The 19476-nt window shown below is 40.0% G+C and overlaps 3 protein-coding genes across 3 annotated transcripts; 2 read left to right on the forward strand and 1 right to left on the reverse strand.

The window, feature by feature from the left end:
* Positions 1–216: 216 nt before the first annotated feature.
* On the forward strand, positions 217–2918 carry LOC144716826 (Pseudouridine synthase family protein). Its single transcript, XM_078592077.1, has 11 exons — positions 217–530; positions 615–656; positions 744–812; positions 881–961; positions 1032–1151; positions 1249–1323; positions 1419–1499; positions 1679–1752; positions 1846–1906; positions 2439–2494; positions 2562–2918. The coding sequence occupies exons 1-11, from the start codon at positions 354–356 to the stop codon at positions 2638–2640; spliced, it is 915 nt and encodes a 304-aa protein (XP_078448203.1). The 5' UTR covers positions 217–353; the 3' UTR covers positions 2641–2918.
* A 1523-nt stretch (positions 2919–4441) lies between these two features.
* On the reverse strand, positions 4442–9284 carry ECH2 (enoyl-CoA hydratase 2). Its single transcript, XM_078592078.1, has 11 exons — positions 9149–9284; positions 9033–9055; positions 8798–8903; positions 8288–8358; positions 8120–8192; positions 6645–6684; positions 6402–6474; positions 6183–6330; positions 5243–5313; positions 4908–5081; positions 4442–4633 (listed from the first exon to the last, which is right to left on the reverse strand). Exons 1-11 carry the CDS (start codon positions 9185–9187, stop codon positions 4546–4548), a joined length of 906 nt encoding a protein of 301 aa, XP_078448204.1. The 5' UTR covers positions 9188–9284; the 3' UTR covers positions 4442–4545.
* A 63-nt stretch (positions 9285–9347) lies between these two features.
* Positions 9348–11427, forward strand: LOC144716829 (2-Cys peroxiredoxin BAS1-like, chloroplastic). Its single transcript, XM_078592080.1, has 4 exons — positions 9348–9771; positions 10752–10885; positions 10968–11044; positions 11156–11427. Exons 2-4 carry the CDS (start codon positions 10837–10839, stop codon positions 11297–11299), a joined length of 270 nt encoding a protein of 89 aa, XP_078448206.1. The 5' UTR covers positions 9348–9771; positions 10752–10836; the 3' UTR covers positions 11300–11427.
* Positions 11428–19476: the final 8049 nt, after the last annotated feature.

The raw sequence follows: 19476 nt of genomic DNA on the forward strand, positions 1-19476 counted from the left end.
GATGTAATCATCGACAATTTACGGTTTCAAGCCTTTAAAGATAATGCTAATCCCATTCCAGTATCATGACAAAACTCAAAAAAATCCTTTTAGCCCATCTCTTTTTTCAGATGATTCTAGTCCTTTACTTGATACTTCTATGCTTTCATGGTTGACCAGGCTGGTGGTGTTGAGCCAACTTGAAAGATAAATGTTAAGAAAATTTGAGTCAACATCTCCATAATAAGCTTTAGTGTTGTGTTCTTCTCTTTGCGTTCGGATTCCGTCCCGTTAGAACCCTATTCATACCCTATGTTCAATCTCTTATCGTTTGTCTCCTATCTTCGATCGGCAGGACGGAGAGCAGATTGGCTATGGGGTTGGATCAAACTGATCTATTGTCAATTAGTCACGATCCTCTCGTGGCAATGTCGAAAACAGAACAATCCTGCGAGAACGAGCGTGCGAGTTGTGGGGAAATAGACGGGGTCGATGGGTCGCAGGCGAGCTCAGCAAATGGAAACCACCCATCGTCAGGATCTTCTGAGAAGGTGATGCTCGTAAAGAAGTAAACTCGTATTATATTTTGATTTTTATTATTGAATATGAATGAAGAATGCATCTTTACTGCTCAGAGTTGTCAAACGACAGTATACATTGCCGGTAGATATTTGAAGGTGATCCTCTCTTTCCCTGATTTGATTGATGATTGTCTACTGTTCTGGAAAAGAACACTACTTTACTATGTTTAATTCTACGCGAAGCTTTCGAGGAAAGTCAGCCAGACGCGTTGGATAATCGATGATGAAAGAATGGGAGTAGCTTCAGTGGAGGTTAATTCCTGTGTCCGAATTTATTTTTTTCAACTTTTAATTGTTCTTACTATTTAACTTATTTTCAGGAGATACTTGCCAATAGCATTCTTCCCGTTTGTAATGGAGACGGTTACAAGTTTCATGCTGCTGGAAGAGAAGATATCGATGTTAGTGAATTTCTACTTGAAATCATTGAAAAAAATTGTTTTATTTTTGGAGATTAATGATTTTTTTTAGGTCCGGATGCTGGGTTCTGGCCGCCCTTTTCTGGTCGAGGTCTCAAATGCAGCATCGCTGCCGTCTTCCGATGATATCCGTGAGATAATTGAAAAAATAAATAATTCAGAAAATAATCTAGTAAGTACCGCCGAAAATTCATTTTTCAGTAATAGAACTTCATCATTCTCTTTCTCTTCATTCGCCAACGTATCATCTGTTACTTTCTTTGCGATAGGTCAACGTTAAAAATCTTAGAGTGATTGGAAGCGAAGCGTGGAGCCTCATGCGTGAAGGTGAAGCTGAAAAACAGGTTTTCTGTCGCAATGTTTTCACATGTTTATTCATTAGTTTGATTAATATACAATTTTCTTGTGGCCTAAGATTTAATGTCTATGTTTTCTGTAGAAGCAATATGCTGCGGTTGTTTGGATTTCACGGCAGCTTACTGAAGAGGATCAGCAGAAGATAAATTCAATGGTTAACATGGTAAAATGAAGATTTCAAAATGTCTGTACACTTATGGTGAAGCTTAGAATTTTTTTTTGAAGGGCAGAAAAATCTCCGTTAATTTCATATTTAAAATATTATTATTTTTGGACGTGTTTCTTTTGGTTTCGCTGATCCAACGTACTGCACCAGTTTATGCTAATTTTCTTAATGTATAGGAAATCACGCAAAGGACTCCGATTAGGGTTCTTCATCGCCGGAGTCCAATGGAACGAAAAAGGATGATACATTGGTAGGTGAATGGTTTATGTTATCCGAATCAACATCAAATTTCTACTTCTTGTCATGGTGACAACCGACTAGACTCTGGATGGTCTGGTATCAGGATGACTGCAGAGAGAATCTCAGGCAGCTCTCAGTATTTTCTGCTCCATCTTTGTACGCAGGTACTTCAATTTTTTTACAATATGATCATTTGTCTTATTTCCTTTTCAATATGATGACTTCAAGTCCATTGAAATGCACTTCTATTATCTAGTTCGTTTAAAAAAATGATCTGGAGGAGTAGTATGACTTTAATAATCATGGCTAAACTTTGATGGCTCTAAGACTTTAATATGTTTTGATGCTTACATGCTGATTTCATTAATCCTAGAGGGGGGGGGGGGATCATGCCTCCTTTTTATCCTTTCTTTATGTTTTCATTTGTAAACATCTCTTCTGAGTAATTTGTTAGGAATATGGGTATTATTATTATTTATTTAGGATTCCCATCCCTATACAAGGGTAGGGAACCCGTTAGTTTTATTGACTTTGTTCTAACTTCCTTCATCTCTTCATTCCATCTTTCTTGCATTTATGTACTCCATCTCCCCTAAGGAGTTCAACAGTACGCATAATCCTGTCATGGGTGTGTTCTTATTTTTTCTTCTTCAATGTCTCATGCACTTGCCTCCTGGCATCTCCTCATAATCGCAGGCTGGAACATACATCAAGGAATTTGTCCATGGAGATTTTGGGCGTACTCATCCCAAGTAAGAACAGGAATCATGATTTCACTCTGGTTTGTAAGCGAAATGTCTTATCCCAACTCTTCTGCAGCATGGGTTCTCTTCTTGGTTGCCGGGCAGAGATACTGCAACTTGATGTCACTGATGTGAAAATGGATCTTTTTGATTGAGTCAACGACTGGGATTCTGGAATAGGGTCTGAGCCATTCGAGATCGTATGCCAAATGTAAGTGTTTGGCTTTCGACGAGTCAAGTGATTATGAAGAACCTTCATGGTTGAGAAGTTATGGATGGACCAATTCATAACTGCCGCTTGACAAAGATAGGGTGGTGAATTTGAAAGCGATATTTAAGTTGAAATAGAGAGTATTATACTGACTGTGAAAGGGATTTTGAATGGTGCTGACATGTGGGTTTTCGCCGCAAATTGCATTCATTTTTTGATGACTGCTTCTGGTTCCGGAAGCTGAGTTTCGTTTATAACTTCCCATTTTTAATATTCTGTTGGGTGATGCGTAAAACTGAAATGTACTTCTGGCGGCAAGGTTCTGCAATATCCAGGTTCTAGACTGATTGAGCTAGTTCATAATAAGTATGCTGAAAATTTGGATATCAACAGGCACACTGTTGGGTGTACTTTATTTAGACATCATAAATTATTTCCGTTAATGGATGCCTCAATAACTCTACCAGTTTGCACAGTAATGTTATTCATAACACAAACACATCGGTAATCAGACAGAAAGAAAAACCAGGTATCCAGAAGACCATAGTTGATTATTGTTGTAGTATAGCATTCCATCAATATATGCCTGAGAATTGTGTTATGGAATTATTTGTTTTGATTGTTTTTCTCAATAACATTAGTTCAGAGTGCTTTTTCTATGCACGATGTGAAGTTAGATCATAGAAACTATCTTATCACATCCCAAATCATGTTTTCCCAATGTAGAACGATCAACACCATGTTGTAGGTCAACCTGTCTCTCACAACATCTGAGTTAATGTGTTTCTTATACATTCTCTACGCTCTTCTCTACTCGTAGAGGCACCTAATTTCTTGTGACATTTTCAAACATAGACTATGTTGGTTACATTGTCGTTTGGAAAATGATCTTAGTGTTTTGATGATTGTTTTTCATTTATATTTGAAGTATTACGTAGGTGCTCGTTGAAGCCTAAATTTTATGTCAGCGTCTTATTTTCTATCTTGTTTAATCCTGAGCAGATTTCCTCAATTTTATATTGAAATGAAGTGCTATTCAGACTAACTACTTTTTTTGAGTTTCAGATTCTAAAGTGCAGTGATTTTCGTGATACCTTTGCCCTTTGTGTGGAACTTCTTTGAAGTTTTTTAATACCAATAAATCTAACAATGAAAAAAAATAAGATCTATAGATCCCAAAGACGGAATACATTATATTAAGAAGATAAATCACAAGTCATATTTATATACCTTTCATAAATCAAATAAAAAATGTTTTGGCATTTTTCATCAATATCTTGATTGATGGTTGAGGTAATTTAGTATTGAATCTTTTTTATCACTTGACTTTTCTGTTGAAAATGTGTATTGAAGGCACATATCTTTCTACAGTTCTTACTACAAAACAATTATTACGAGAGTGACCAGAGAGATAGACACTATAGTTCCTTTCGAACTCACTGGAGATTAGTTTTCTTCAGGCCTCAATTTTGGCCTCTTCATAAATTGACGGCGAAAAAGTCAATGAATTCCTACATTACAATTTAGGACGACTATTGTCATCCAAATGTCCTAAGGATACGTAGTTACTTCAAAACCTGGTCATTCTAGTCAACCGAACCATGTATGTGTATTCTATTCTATAAAGATATCAGGGAAGACAAATTGGAAAAAGATGGTAGAATTTCAAGGGTTAGTCAACAAGACTCATCAATGTTCAACTCATAATAAAATGGTTCCATGAATAAGAGCTCTGTAACCCTATATCATAAAGTCAGGAATTTATTGATGTTTGTAAATAGTTAAGCATTCTTTAGGGGCAACACACACAGATAATCACATCCTAGATCATTCAAATAAAAATCACAACCTAGAGAGACGATGGAATCTGTCTGAGATCCACAAACCCATGGAGCACTGGTTTCCCCCGTTCCTTAACCTTGGTCTGATAGGTGACCCTGAAGCACCAAATCACTTCATTAAGCGTAAGAAGAAAGGGAGGAGAGATACAGACAAGGAAACGTAAATAAAGAGAGATACATAGATAGATAGATATATAGAGAACGAAAGAGATAGATAGATATATCGATATATAGAGAAACAGAAAGAGAGGTAGGGAGAGATGAAGATACATGCAGATAGTAAGAAATATAGAGAGAAACAAACAGATATTGAGATACACAAATTGAAAGACAGAGAGAGAGATGTGTGTGTGTGTTCAAGAGTGTTGACCTGAAGCCGTCGAGCCACATTTCTGTGACAAGGGTTTCCCCAGGATACACATGATGAAGAAAACGCCCGAAAATGACTTTCACAGAGGATGGCTCGCCGTTGCAGATGACGTTTACAACTGCTCGGACAGCAAAGCCAAGAGAGCACAGACCGTGCAATATGGGCCGTTCAAATCTATAAACAATCGAACATAAACATAAGCTTATATTACAACGATACGGCCTCAGAATCATGAAAATGCCAACCCCATCTTATCTTTTATAGGTAAATAAAATGAAGTTGTGAAAAATAAAAATTTCTACTGGGCATAAATAAAGATCAGAAACATTACTCACCCAGCTATTTTGGCAACCATGGGATCTGAATGCAGAGGATTGTAGTCACCTGATAATCTATATAACAGGGCCTGTATGATCAACAATCACGAAAAATCACAAATACGAATTATTGAATGTAAGGGCATAATAAGCTATTACAATGTATCATCTATCGGCCTTAAATAAAGGCCTATTATCACTATCGGGTCCATATGGCCCATTACCCTATTTGTAATAACAAATCGGGAAAGTGATAACGGCTAGTTAAAACTATCCGTTATAAGTAACGGCTAGTTATCGCCCTATAAAGGGGTTACGAAATTGTACTGTTAGTATTATTGGAATATATTTTCTATTTCTTCTGCCTTCTCTATTCTCTCTCTTCCTCTCTCACTGAGCTACCAGAAGAATCGTCACTAATTAACGATGACCCAGGCAGAAAATAAGATCATTTAATGATCCCTTTTACATACATATTTCAGGTGACTACAAGTTCCTATCGGGAAGTTCCTATAGGGCAGAGGAGAGGGAAGCAGGGAGAAGACACCAGAGTGGTCATTGGTGGAGACACAGGAGATGCTGGAGTGGTCCTTGGCGAGAGGAGAAACCCAAGCGAGTGCACACCGCTCAGGGAGGAATCATTGGTGAGATGGACATTGCACAGAGGAGACAGAGGAACCAACTTGATTCTACTTCCTTGTCTGCCATTCTAAAGGGAGGGCTGCCCTGTTTAAAGGTAAATACAAGCATAGCAGAAAATGACAAAAAAATGCCACCATTGGGCAGAAACGAGTGAACTAGTCCTAGACATGACACATCATATGTATTTTAAGATCATTAGAAGAGAGAAGAAGCAAGACATGGAGGATAATTAATCTATTACAGTTACAGGTAACAAAATATCATGCAGAACATTGAGATTGTTCTAATGTAATCCACGAATAAGTGCTCTGCGTACCTGGTCTTGTTTGACGTTGTCTTCATACATTGCAGTCGGCTTAGTTTTTGGTACTTGAACAAAAACCTGGCCCTCTGGATAGTTGGAATAAGAAAAAGGTTTGGATGATTTAGAGAACCCGCCCGCACCGCGTAAATAAAGAGTGGACCTGAAAAGGTATAATTAAAGGCATTCTTAATAAATATTTTTTAGAATACGCAATTGATACACTGGATAAACCTGTTCAGGCACAAAGGTTCGCCAGATTCCTTCTCATAACTGATCATCTCAAGTTCAACGACTGCAGCCTTTCCTAGAAAATCAGCTAAGCATCATAACCCATAAACCCTACTATCTGTATAATTACTTCCAATAAATGACCAAATTAATTCGGCAATGCCCCAAAATATCTGAGTTGAATTCTAAAAGAGAATCATAATGCTCCAGTATTATACCAAAATTAAGATTTAGGTAGGGACCCACCTTTATCATGAAGCCCTGCGACCACTTGCTTATTTTGTAACTGCAAATGAAGGGTGAACCGTTGTTAGATTCTTTAAAGTGAACTGGAATCAAACGATACTCTTCGAGGAACAAAAGCCCACATGTAAGTCAAGTTTCCACAAAAGACACTCAAAATAATTCAAGAATAGTCATAGGGCATTTGTCTGGGCATACATACACTACTAAATTAACTACATCGGATACAAAATAGTCAGAAGCAATTATGGATCTGATTGTAATAAAAACCTAATCACTATATAAATTAGATGGTACCAGAGACAAAACAGTGAAATATGAGTTTGTTTCAAATCCACGGGAAAGTATGAGTTTGTTTTGGATTCGTAGAAAAATTAACCAAAGCCTGGATGATGTATTTTCATAATTAAGTGGTGCATGTAACTGTCAGATAACAGTACATCAAACTTTCAGTTGTTTGACCATCTTCCCATTTGGATAATCTTCTGGTATCGTATAACTGTCAAAAGTGAGTGACTGTTCATCGGAACTGTTATAGTACTAATACTCATAAGGTTGGGTCGACGCCCACCTCCCCCCAAACTTTACTTGCAAGTTTCCCCGCAAAAAGCTCTCCACACCTACTCGTATAAAGAGCACTATTCTTCTTTAGTTAGGTGGTTATCCCCTCTCTCTAAGAGACCATAAGACCGCGGCGAAGGTTACAAAGTAAGGGTCACAGGCGAGAAACTGGGAGCGGCCCTACCTACTTCAGTTAAGCTGGAACCGAAAAAGACCTGTTTCCACACACATGAGACACGCAGAAGGTATGGGACAGTTCACCATGGATTCTTTATCTGAAGATAAACTTTGTTCGATAAAAATGCATATCCAATGCACACATCTCCTACTATTATTAAAGCAGTGTGTTTTCCATTAGAAAACAAAGGAGCGAAGGCTGCAACAACTAAACTGAGGCAATCAGCTACACAAACCAATGCATAATCTGTGGAACCAATTTAATTTAAATTCGGTATTTTTCTGTGGAACGATTTGACTCATGTAAACATCTTTGAGCCATCTTCCAGGGGAAACATAAGAAATTTCGGCAAGAGATGGGAAGATATGAAATCAAATATGCGCATGTTACCCAAAAGGATACTGAGAAAAAAAGTAATATTAGATCGCCGACACAAACCATTCCTGTAACTATGAGTAAATGTAATATTTATTAGTTATTAGTGAGGTAAATGTAGGTGTTAGCAGGGTTTTCTAGCGAATACAAAACAGAAAAAAACTAAATGAAAAGGTGTCTGCTGCAACAAGATTTCTGCTTTCGCTAAGGAGAGAGAATAATTTTGACGCTCGGAGTGAAACACAAACATTCTTATGCATAGCAGAATCAGCACGCCTTATAGACAAACGAAAAAAGCGTATGCTGGGTGCAGTAGAAGAACATGAATAATAAATCAATATTGTCTTCCATGTCAGTATCTTACACTGCTACTTGTCGGCAGAGTCTTGTAGATCTCAATATATTGTTGCCCATGTAAAAGCATGCGAGGATCAAATCTGCATGATTAATATTTCATATGTTCAATTCGCTAGACAAGAAATAAATCCGAGGCCAACTATCTCAGAGTCATAAAATTGCGTGGGAACTTAACTCTAAACCAGGCAAATCCAGAATGCCTGGCGCCTCTCGGTACGTGAACACGGTGACATATGTGGGTAAAACCTGAAAGAAAGAAAGTATAAGAGCCTTGATTCGTCCAAAAAAAAAGGCCAAATATCGAATTTATTGACGTCTGATCGGGACATGATAGGGCTGAGAAACATTGATTGTTATTGTTCCATCATCTTTTAAACTTTGGTCGGTGGAGGTCTACAGGGCTAATTATAACATCCATGATGTCGTATTGAGGAAAGCCCTTAAAACCTTATAATCTTGTTTGAGCGATTCATAATTTGATCATCGGGCGAAGCAATAAAAAAAGAGTCTGCTTGCCTTAATTATTTTTTTAGAGACAACATTTCTACATCTACATTATGAATCGCCTCCCCGAGAGAACACTGAATGACTGTACCATTCCAAAAAAGGGTAAGAAGTGTAACATATTCGTCAAACTAATACAAGAAAACGAAATTTCGAATTATCTGCAGTTCAAAATTTGGACCTTAACGCGGCTCTGACCATCTTGATGATATACGAAGTTCAATTCCTTTTCATCCAGCGCATCCCTACCGCAGGCGCCGATTCCAAGGGCGTAAAGCACCACATCTCTGTAATCTCGCAGTGGAAAAGCAAGAAATCACTGGATTCGTTGGGTAGGAAAACTAATTACGACGACCCATCTGGTAAATAAACAATTGAAATGGAATTCGAAGATGTAATTGCTAGAAATTTCAAACCTCTCGTTGTACTTGAAAGCAGTCTGCAACACAAAAAATGTTATTAACCGTCAATCCAACGAAATTTCCAGGGATACGTACACCGGAAGATACGAAGATCGCAGGATTAGACATACCACAGGAAATTTGTGCGAGATCACGCTATCGGGGTCCATGCTCGTGCCTGTTCTGATTCCCTCAGAAAAAGAAAGATCTCAGGCGGAATTTTTAGTATTCCAGCGGGGAGGTCCAATTTTCTAAAATAAAATAAGGACCCAGCTACAGGGGCAACCAGTTGCCCCAAAGGAATCTTGGGCAACCGGGAAACGTGGAAAAAAACCACGTGTCGCCCAAGGATTGGGCGATTAATCCTCTCTCTCTCTCTAAAAACCAACCGGTTGCCTCATTTTTTTTGGCGCTCTTCTTTCCCGCTCTCTCGCCCATTTCATTTTCCTATATTCTCCCTCTTCCCCGCGATTCTTCGGCTTTCGGAAAGCCCTGCCACCAGTCACCGCTGCCGCCGCCATCGGCCTCCGCTCGTACGCGCCAGCCGTATGCGCAGCTGCCCTGTACGTGTCCGGCGGCTGCAACCCATCCCGCATCTGTGCGCGCCCGGCGCCCACCCTCGCCCAGCCACGCGGCCCTCTTGCGCGCGGTCCCCTCGCGCGCATCCTGGTGTCCGGCGCCCGCGCGGCCATCTCTCGTGCCCATCTGCGCGACACAGCTGCGCCGTGTGATTTGGAGACCGCTGAAATCGCTGGTGTGCCCTTTGAGTTCAGGAATTGAAATCGCTGGTGTGCCCGTTGATCGCCGAAAAATCAAGTTTTTGAGTTCTCCTTGGCATATAGACCCTGCGATTCATGCCTCTTCAAGCAGTAGAAGATTAGTTCTCCTTGATTTTAAAGCCGTCGCAAAGCTGACTTTGAGCTATCCCATGGCCCCTGCGCAAAGAAATTGTCCCCGTGCTTAGGATCACTTGTCGATATCTTCACAATCACGGACTATCAGACATTAATTTTCACTCATTGAGATGAACAAGCACTCCAGTAAAATATTCAGCATGTTTGATTTATTAGTAACGTGCCTTGTTCTGCTCATCCCGGTTAACTCTTATTCTTTCCGCCAGATACATTAGTGTCGTTTTTCGTTTATTAATCAATTGCAAACGTTACATTTCTAGTGCTAAAATCGCATAGAATGTACACAAATGAATACGATGCACGCAAACTAAATTTCTTTTCCACATTTGGAAACCATGCAACGACGAGCCGATATGCCAAGATTTCTTTTCCACCGATTAAATCATAAAATTTGGGAAAAGAATAACGCACAAGCAATATATCCAATATTAGACCATCCTGAGCCGGAGATTAGATAATATAGTACATATTTTCATTGTTTCAAACTCGTATAGAAACACATCGAAACATGTTGCATAATAACACGACAAATATATGATTCGGAATCGATATGGCTTATAGTGTAAACTGGTTGAACATATGCCGTTTGAAAAATGCTTGTTTAATAAATAAATACGTGCGCAGCATCCGAAATGGGAGAAAAAAAACAGAATCTGAAATGGTTCTATGTACTTATTTGGAAAGTAAATTTATGAGGGAACTGCTATAAATTAACCAGCAATTGTTTGGTAAATTTCGAAATTTTACAAACCAGAATAGTGTGTAATTCATTTGCATTTTGTTGTTCATTCGGGGGAAAACTGATACAGGTATACTTTAGTTTTTCAAGGGCCGGACATTTGATGTGGTTTGGATGATTTGCACATTATGCTGCATTCATCTCCGACTACATCGGGAAGAAGTACATGATCCTATTCTTCTACCCGCTTGATTTCACCTTCGTTTGCCCCACGGGTTAGTCCATGCACAAAACATAGCAAAACAGTTAAATTAGCTAGCTTTATCTGGCTGAATCTCGTCGATTTATGCGCTGCAGACACCGCCTTCAGCGACCGATACGCGGAGTTTAAGAAGCTGAACACTGAGATTCTGGGTGTCTCGATCGACAGTGTGGTAAGTTGTTTCATCTTTTTTACTTTTATGAATACAATTTTTGAAGAAGTAGCCAATTGCTCCGCCCTTAATCGTGAACTAAGTGAGACTCTGTTCCTCTGAAAATCGCAGTTCTCCCATCTCGCTTGGGTCCAAACCGACAGGAAGTCCGGTGGTCTCGGAGATTTGAACTACCCGTTGGTGTCGGATGTGACCAAATCGATCTCCGATGCTTTCGGAGTCTTGATTCCCAGCCAGGTTCGGTCTCCAATCTGAGGATCGCCGGAGAATCGCCGGGAAGAGGGAGAATATAGGAAAATGAAATGGGCGAGATAGCGTGAAAGAAGAGCGCCAAAAAAAAGGAGGCAACCGGTTGGTTTTTAGAGAGAGAGAGACGATTAAGGACCCAATCCTTGGGCGACACGTGGTTTTTTTCCACGCGTCCCGCTTGCCCAAGATTCCTTTGGGGAAACCGGTTGCCCATGTAGCAGGGTCCATAAAATAAACCATTTACATATTATTCCCCCCTTCCAAACCTCATACCGCATGAAATGGGATATGCTGATTTCTGAATATTTCCGAGTAGTTTATAGTTCAAATATAACCATCAAATGTCAAAATATAACCATGAAAGTTTAAGGCATTTCTTTTAAACATAAAAATCAAATTTTTTATGTTACTGCAATCCAAAATTGAATAAACATATTAATTTCAATCATTTTAATGATTAGATCTATCAAAAGCTGCAAAAAATTCATAAGAAAAGCAACAGAAAACCCCTTAGACCAACAACAGAAAACGCTTGTGACCAGTCTTCCGAAAGGTCTAGGATCAAGCTTACCAACGGTCAAGCATCAGCATATCAAGGTAGCACAATGATAGACTGCATCAGCACATGTAAAACATGTGTTTTGTAGATTATATGTTTTTTTGGGATGGCAGGATTTTTCAAGGTCTGATCAGAGCTTAGTCGGGGATTTTTCCAATCAAGATGAAGCTCCAAGTAAGACCAGAAGCCACCTTCATTTAGTTGGGCTCAGATGATTGTTTAGTGTGACTATTTGAGATTTGAATCCTCAGGTATTTATAAGGGTAATGTATTTGAAAATGACATCGTTTCTGGATACAATTGAATCAGGAAGGGCATTTTTATGGTACAATAGATAGAAATATGGAAATGATAAATGAAGTAAACCAATTCATCAAAACAGAAACATACATTATTCCACATAGACTAAGCGAGTTAGAGTAAAAAATAGTACATCAAGAACAACTAAGTTCTCAGCAGGTTCAGTTGTAGAATGCTGTAATTCGTTGCAGTCATGTTAATAAAAATACTTACAATACCTAACTCTACGAGTCTTACAATTGTCTTAGGTGGTGCGCCAGACTTGACGCTCCCCACCCCCCAGCACTGGAGCTAGATTGAAAGTAAGTAGGGTTCAAAGGGAAGAATTAAATCATATTATAAATCAATAAGAGTATTTGAGGTAAGAAGAAATATTTAAATTCATCAAGATTAAAACCCATAATAGTAGAGAGGACAGTCAATGGAGACGCATGAAAATGTATTGGATTTTGTGAGTGGGTGATAGCTTATTACTGATATTTATGAAGTTTTATTGAGTGCAGGATTTAGGCTCCATGGGCGAGATGGAGAAAACCAAAAAATATGAATTGGATCTGATGGAGGAGAAATGAGGCCGGAGGGAGAACGAAATGCCTCCATTAAAGCTCAACTAGGCTTCCTTGGGGACCTTGCATTTAATACACGTCCAAGAGAAGTCACCTATTTATGAAGAAGTTAAGACGTTTCATCTCCCAATGTAGGAATATTAAACTCATGAGAAACTCAAATTCAGGTTAGGTAATAGTCATTTTTATTTGATGAATAAAAATTATTAACTTTGGTTCATTGAAGAACTTCACTAATTAGAGATGAAGAATTATCGTCTCCACATAAAACTGATATTAGAGACCTAATACCTTTTGAATTGTCACCAGAGAAAGAAAAGATATATTTTATAAAATAAGGGATGCAGTGCTATGGGAAGAATGATAAATAAGAATATTTATATTTAATATTTTTTCATATAATTGGGTACACAATTGGATCATGATGAAGGGTAAATGGGTGCATGTCATATATGGATAAGGGTGGGTTGTATATATTTGGACAGATATCTAGAAGAAGAAAAAGAAAAAAACAAAAGATGAATTGGGCTCTATGGCCTTTCTCATACAAAACAAGTGATTCACACATCTGAAGATTGAAAATAGAATCCGATACTCTAAAACAATTGATTGGATCTAGGATTTTTTCGGTTCCTTGAGTGAGTTGCATTGAATTGTTCACGTATCCAGCTTGTAAATTTATCCATGTGATCCCAAACATATTTAATATATCTATTCATCTTGATAATCCCCTTTAATAATCCACTATCATTGTTATGTGATAAACTAGAATTTGGATTAAATTAGCCGTTTTAGCGATCTGATATATGCAATAATATTTATAAAATTTTCCTTAGAATAGGGTACTCAAGGAGCAAGTAACGAGAGGGTAAATTGCCTTTCAAATATTAAAATAGTTCTTTTAGGTAATTTAATATTGTAACGGATTTCTAAAGTATTTTGTACATAGGAAAATCAAGGAAATAAATGAAAATTAGTCAAAACTATTTAAATACATATTTATTTTGTTTTAGATAAGTTCTAATAATTAAGTATGGTTTTTAGGAATTTTGGGGGAATTTTTAAGGGAAGAAATAATACTTAACATTAAGGAGAACCTTCGTCGCAATTTGCTGGCAGCAACACTCTATTGGGCAGGATAATTGGGTACCAACAGGTAGTAGACTCGAAATGCTGTAACTTTTAACACAATAGGAATTTTTCAGTGCCATTTGACGCATTGGAAAGCTTAAAGTCTATGGAATAAGAAAATTCAAATCAAACATTGAATATATGACATGAACCTTGTTGTCACTTCCTCCAAGGCCCAAGTGGTGCTCTTTCTCCAACAATCTTGATCATCCTTGATTTCTCTCTCCCAAACTCTTGTATAAAAAAATCGATCAAAGAAATCTGTTGCACTAGGCCTCCAACAACATATTCGGAGAAAAAATCCAAGATGAGATACAAAGAGAGGGGAGAAGAGAATAAGTAAAAGCCCTAACTCTCCCAGCCATTGGATTTAGTTCCTAGGGTTTGGAGGGCTATGATTTCCTGATTTCCAGTCCTAGTTCCCTCCTTCCAATATTTAAAAATAGGACTTTCAAATTTAAATTGTTGGTTAGTTCCACAATTATTGGCTTTAGTTGGCCTGGTCCATAAGGGGGTTTGAATGGGCTTCTAGAGTGGGCTTCTTGTGTATTATGCCTCTTCTTAGTATCAATTAGATGGTTTAGGTTTCAACTTTTCTCTCCTTTCTATCTCAAATTCACCATTGGATTTACCTAAGTCCTATTTTTCAAATAAAACTCAGAGAAGATGTGAGAAATCCACTTTACTCTAAGGAGTGAAGTGGGGTTAGTCTCAAAATTAATAAAATATAGCTTAGGAAAATAAATCATAAATTTATCATTTTATCCGTAAATGGTGAATAATTCTAGTGAAAATCTAAAATATGTGCTAAAAAAGAAATTTAAAAGCATAATTTTATTGATCAAATTTGATGTTATCATTATGCTATTACGACCGCTTCCGAAGTGGAGAGGAGTCAAGGAGAGAAGGGAGAAGAATGGTTGACATCTTAAAAATTCTAGCTCAGTGAGTTATCTTCAAGGCCTTTCCCTGTTTATAATAAATGAGACTGTTTCAGAAAACCCCATAAACCTTAAATATATCTCCCTACATCAAAACAACCATTTTTAGGTTAACCTTGATGAAAATATTTCTGGCCGACAAGCCAATCATATATTCCATATCACGTTCCATATTCATTAATTGAATTTGTGCATTATAGTGCATGTGTGATGCTTAGAATGAAGTCCAAGAATACATGATCGTACTTAGTGAATTATCATGAGATCATGGTATGGAGATCACTATCTTTAAGCCTCGTCTTTAAGCCTGTGCTCCAAATATTATTTTTCAAAGAATACTATCTTGCCTCACTTATATTATGAGTATGACTGTTCTTATAGCCATTACTGTGGACATACTAAGGACAAATAGTGGCAGCTCTTTAGTAGAATGAGTTCATTTATTTGATTTATATAAATCCTGATTAGTATTATGCCAAACTGTTAATTATGTTGATTTTCGTCATGGTTGTGTATTTGGTCCTTTGACCTGAGACACCAAAGATGTCTTGTGGACATATAATTATACTTTTACTATGACCTAAGAGTCACTAGTCACGGGATTCTAAATAGTCTTAGTTCATGTGCATCAAGAAGTTCACAAAGATGATTGATTGCTCAAGATGATATTGTCAACCCTTGATTTGAAGTCCTTGGCAAGGTAGTGCAATATCAAAGAAAACTTCTCTGATGATTTTTGAATGTATAAGCACTAACTCGGATGACCGATCATGCTTTGACAGTCCACCACACCTTAAGTGGTCTTAAAAGTATTGGTTGGATGAGGTAATCTATGTACATGGTAATCGATGACAAATATGTTCAACGAGTGAGTCTATACACACTCTTTTGCATCTTCTAGAGCACAAGGTATAGCTTAGCATCCCATGGCTGGAGAATTGACCCTATTGATAGGTGTCACACGACCAAATCTCGAGCTAGGTTTCTTGCTCGGAATTGGCGTGTATCGGCCTCAGTGCTTGGAGCAGAACACTGAGCAGCCTTGATCTCTTGCAACGGAAGCTTTGTAGATTGCTTAAGATCGCATAGAAGGGGTTAGAGGAGATGGTGGTGCTAGGCACCGTCAGGGAATAGGGTCATTGCATTCATATCATAAAGAGTACATCATCATTGGGGATAATTACATGGGGGAAGACGAGGGGTGATACAACGAACGAGACGAGGCGCTTTTCGCCGAGGTAATGTCACCACACTGCCTCAAGGCCGCCGCTCCGCGCGCACGCGCCCGCTCTGTTGCTACACAAGTGCGCCGGGCCAGCGCTGCGCGCTCGCCGGCCTGGCGATCACACGCGCCACCCCTGCCTTGATGATCACACACGCCACCAGCACCCGTGTCAACACTCTAGAGCGCAGTTTGCGCGACGCCGCTGCATTTGGCACCCCCTAGCTGGGCGTTGTGCGCCCAGCACTACCCGCAGGAGCGCTACGCGCCCGCTGTGCCGTCTCGGCGCTCTCTGTGCGCCACATGCCTTAGTCTCATGGCGGGATGTCTCCTAACCTAATAAGCCTAAAAATGAACGTAAATATGTCATTGATTTGACGTTTAGACTTAAACAATAAAATTTATGATTTCCCTTAATCACTAAATATAGAATATAGAGTAAACAACGGGTCGAACCACAGGGAGGCAACAAATAAGAATTTTAAATGAATTAATTCAAAGATGAATTAATTTTGTAATTAATAAATATTAATTATGCTTAATAATGTTTTTAATTAATCAAAATCAAGTTAAACTTAATTTTGATTTTAAATATTTTGGTCAGAAAGCTCAAGATAGGATAATTTTAATTTTAAGATCAGATTAATTTAGATTATTAACTTCCCAATTATTATAAAATTTTAAAATATTTTTAATGAATTAATATTGGGAATTTAAATAATCAAGAAAGGGATTTTTAAATTGGACTTCAAGATGGATGAATTTTCGAATCAAATTTTAATTTTACGTTTTTTGTATATTAAAATTCCTAAATAATAAAAATCAAAATCTAGAGAGAGAAACTAGACAAATTAACCTAGTGAGAGAAAGTGAAGAATTTGGGGAAAAGATGAAATCCGACTGATGGCGAGGACGCCAACACATCACCATCGGACACGTCGCCACGATCAACTGAAGTCAACGTCTCCGCCACGGATACGCCGCTACAGTCAACCGACGTTAACACTCCGACTACGAACACGCCGCAACCGTCTCCGCTACGCACGTCCCCACGCACGCACGCCCCTTCGCGCATCATGACACGTCTCCAATGACAGATCAACAACTGCCCCTTGGCGTGACATGAAGCACATCTCGTCTTTAATTTCTCATCTTTAAGTTGTATTTTCTCTTTCCTCCAAGGCCTATATGTATAGGCCATTGTTTCAAGAAACAGTTAGGCAGTCATTATTCAAGAATCGAGTTTTTGTTTAACTCTTCTTGGAGGACTGCCCAGTCTCCCCTATCCCTTCTCCACTCCTACCGCCGTCGCCGTCATCGTCGTCGCCAGCCTCCCTCCCGCTCTCTCTTCTCCGTCTTCCTTTGTCTCGCCCTCTCTTTTTCTCACCCTCTCTTCTCTCATCCTTTCTGCCTCGCGCTCTAGTGCCAGACCACCCCGCGCCTAGGCGCAAGGCCACCCAGTGCCCTAGAACCAGGCCGCCTCGCGCGCCCTAGCGCTAGGGCCCCCGCACCCAGGCGCAAGGCCGCCCAACGCCCTAGCGCCAGGCCGCCCGCGCAGCGCGCCAGCGCGCTAGCACCAGGCCGCCCCGCCTAGCGCCAGGCGCCCCACGCAAGCGCCAGGCCCCGCACCTAGCGCCAGGCCGCCCATGCCCAAGCCCAAGGCCGCCCAGCAGCCGAGCGCCAGGCGCCGCGACCGCGCCCAGGCGCCAGCGCGCCAGCGCGCGTCTAGCGGCGCAGCCGCCCTGCCAGGCTCTAGGCCACCCAACGGCCCCTGCGTCGCCACCGACCGCCCGCGCTAGTGACGCCATGCAGGCATCAAAAATATTTCAAAAATCAGCATTTTCTGATTGGCTGGCATTATTCTTTCTCGTTTTTCGCTGTCTCAGATCACATCCTGACACGTGATTGTCCGCGTCATCAGCGCACAATCATTGGCGCATAATGCCCCTTTTTGGATGGCTGAGAGAATGCCACGTCGCCCTGTCTAAAAAAAAGTAAACTTATATATATATATTTTTTCTTGTCGAACTGCAATGTTTGACCTGTCTTACAATAAAAAAAAGGGCGGTGAGCTTACCGTTTTTGTTGTTTAATTTGTATTATTTTACGGCATTGATTTCTGCATGTACGCGGAAAATCGACGCCGTAAAACTTCGATTCCAAAAAGGAATGTCGGTTGTCGCGTGCATTTATGCACGCGGCAACTCGATGCCGCATGCACGCTGCTTAAATGCACGTGCATGTCGGTTGGCGTTGTGCATTAATGCACGTGGCAACTCGACGCCGCATGCATGCTGCGCACGTGCATGTCGGTGCCCGTAAAAAATCTCTCTCTCTCTCTCTCTCTCTCTCTCTCTCTCTCTCTCTCTCTCTCTCTCTCTCTCTCATTATTTAATAATAATTATCCACTCATTCGTCCAAATTTCAGGCGAATGACGTGGATGCCCTTTAATATATATATAAATACATTATAAAATGCCAAATAAATTAAATATGTATTATTTAAATATATAAAAACCATTTCTTGCCTATATAATGGTCAAAAAATTATATACAAATATGGGAAAATTCCATAAAAATTAGAAAAACCCTTACCAACCTTTAGCCAAGATGTAAAACGCTGCAAAAAATATTTCTTCACTGAAATGAGGTTAAATTCCATGTAAAAATCAAATAGTAAAATGAAAGTGTAAGTGATAAACTTTATTTTAATATGATAACATGCAAATATAGTCATTAAAACACATAAATATGATGTAAAATTCATTAATTAATCATGTTAATTTGCAAGTTATCACAGCTCCGCGCCCGCACACGCAATGTGCGCGCTGCTCGCGCAGCCGCTGCGCAGCATCCCCCACAACTCCGCGCGCTGTACCCACGACACGCCACCCAGCTTGCGCGTCCCACACCCGCACGCAGCACTTCCTGTTCCTGTGCGCAGCGCTCGTGCGTGGCGCTTGGTGCGCGCGCACACACACTAATCAGCCCGCGTGCGTAGCACGCGCGGACCGTACCTGATTCGTCCCACCTTGGGCGTGGACGGGCACGTTCATAGTCTATCGTGAATCACCACCGACAGTGGCAATGGCCTGAAAGATCAGGTATTTGGGCATCGCTACCCATAATGACTCAGTCCTTTAATGTTGTGAACCGAAATACAACGGACACGCCCTCCCAATAAGCATGCAGGCCTTTGGGCAGGGAATGCCGCCTAGTTAGGGGCGTACCACGCCCCCCCCCACCTAAACTTGTCGACGCCCTCGTCGACACCTGCTGCTCCACTTCATATGCTCGTAGTAGGTCCTCGAACTGCCATAAGTCCGAGTCACGCTCCCAAGTGGCTGATTCCTCTAGTCTGTTCTTCCACTTGATTAGGTACTCGATCTTGTGATAGCAACTATGACGTCCTCCCCGGTCAATTTCCTGCTTGGCCAGGACTGCTTCTGCTGTTTGATCAAAAT

Source organism: Wolffia australiana, chromosome 2, assembly GCF_029677425.1.
Source record: "Wolffia australiana isolate 7733 chromosome 2, ASM2967742v1".
In the NCBI taxonomy this organism is placed as follows: domain Eukaryota; kingdom Viridiplantae; phylum Streptophyta; class Magnoliopsida; order Alismatales; family Araceae; genus Wolffia; species Wolffia australiana.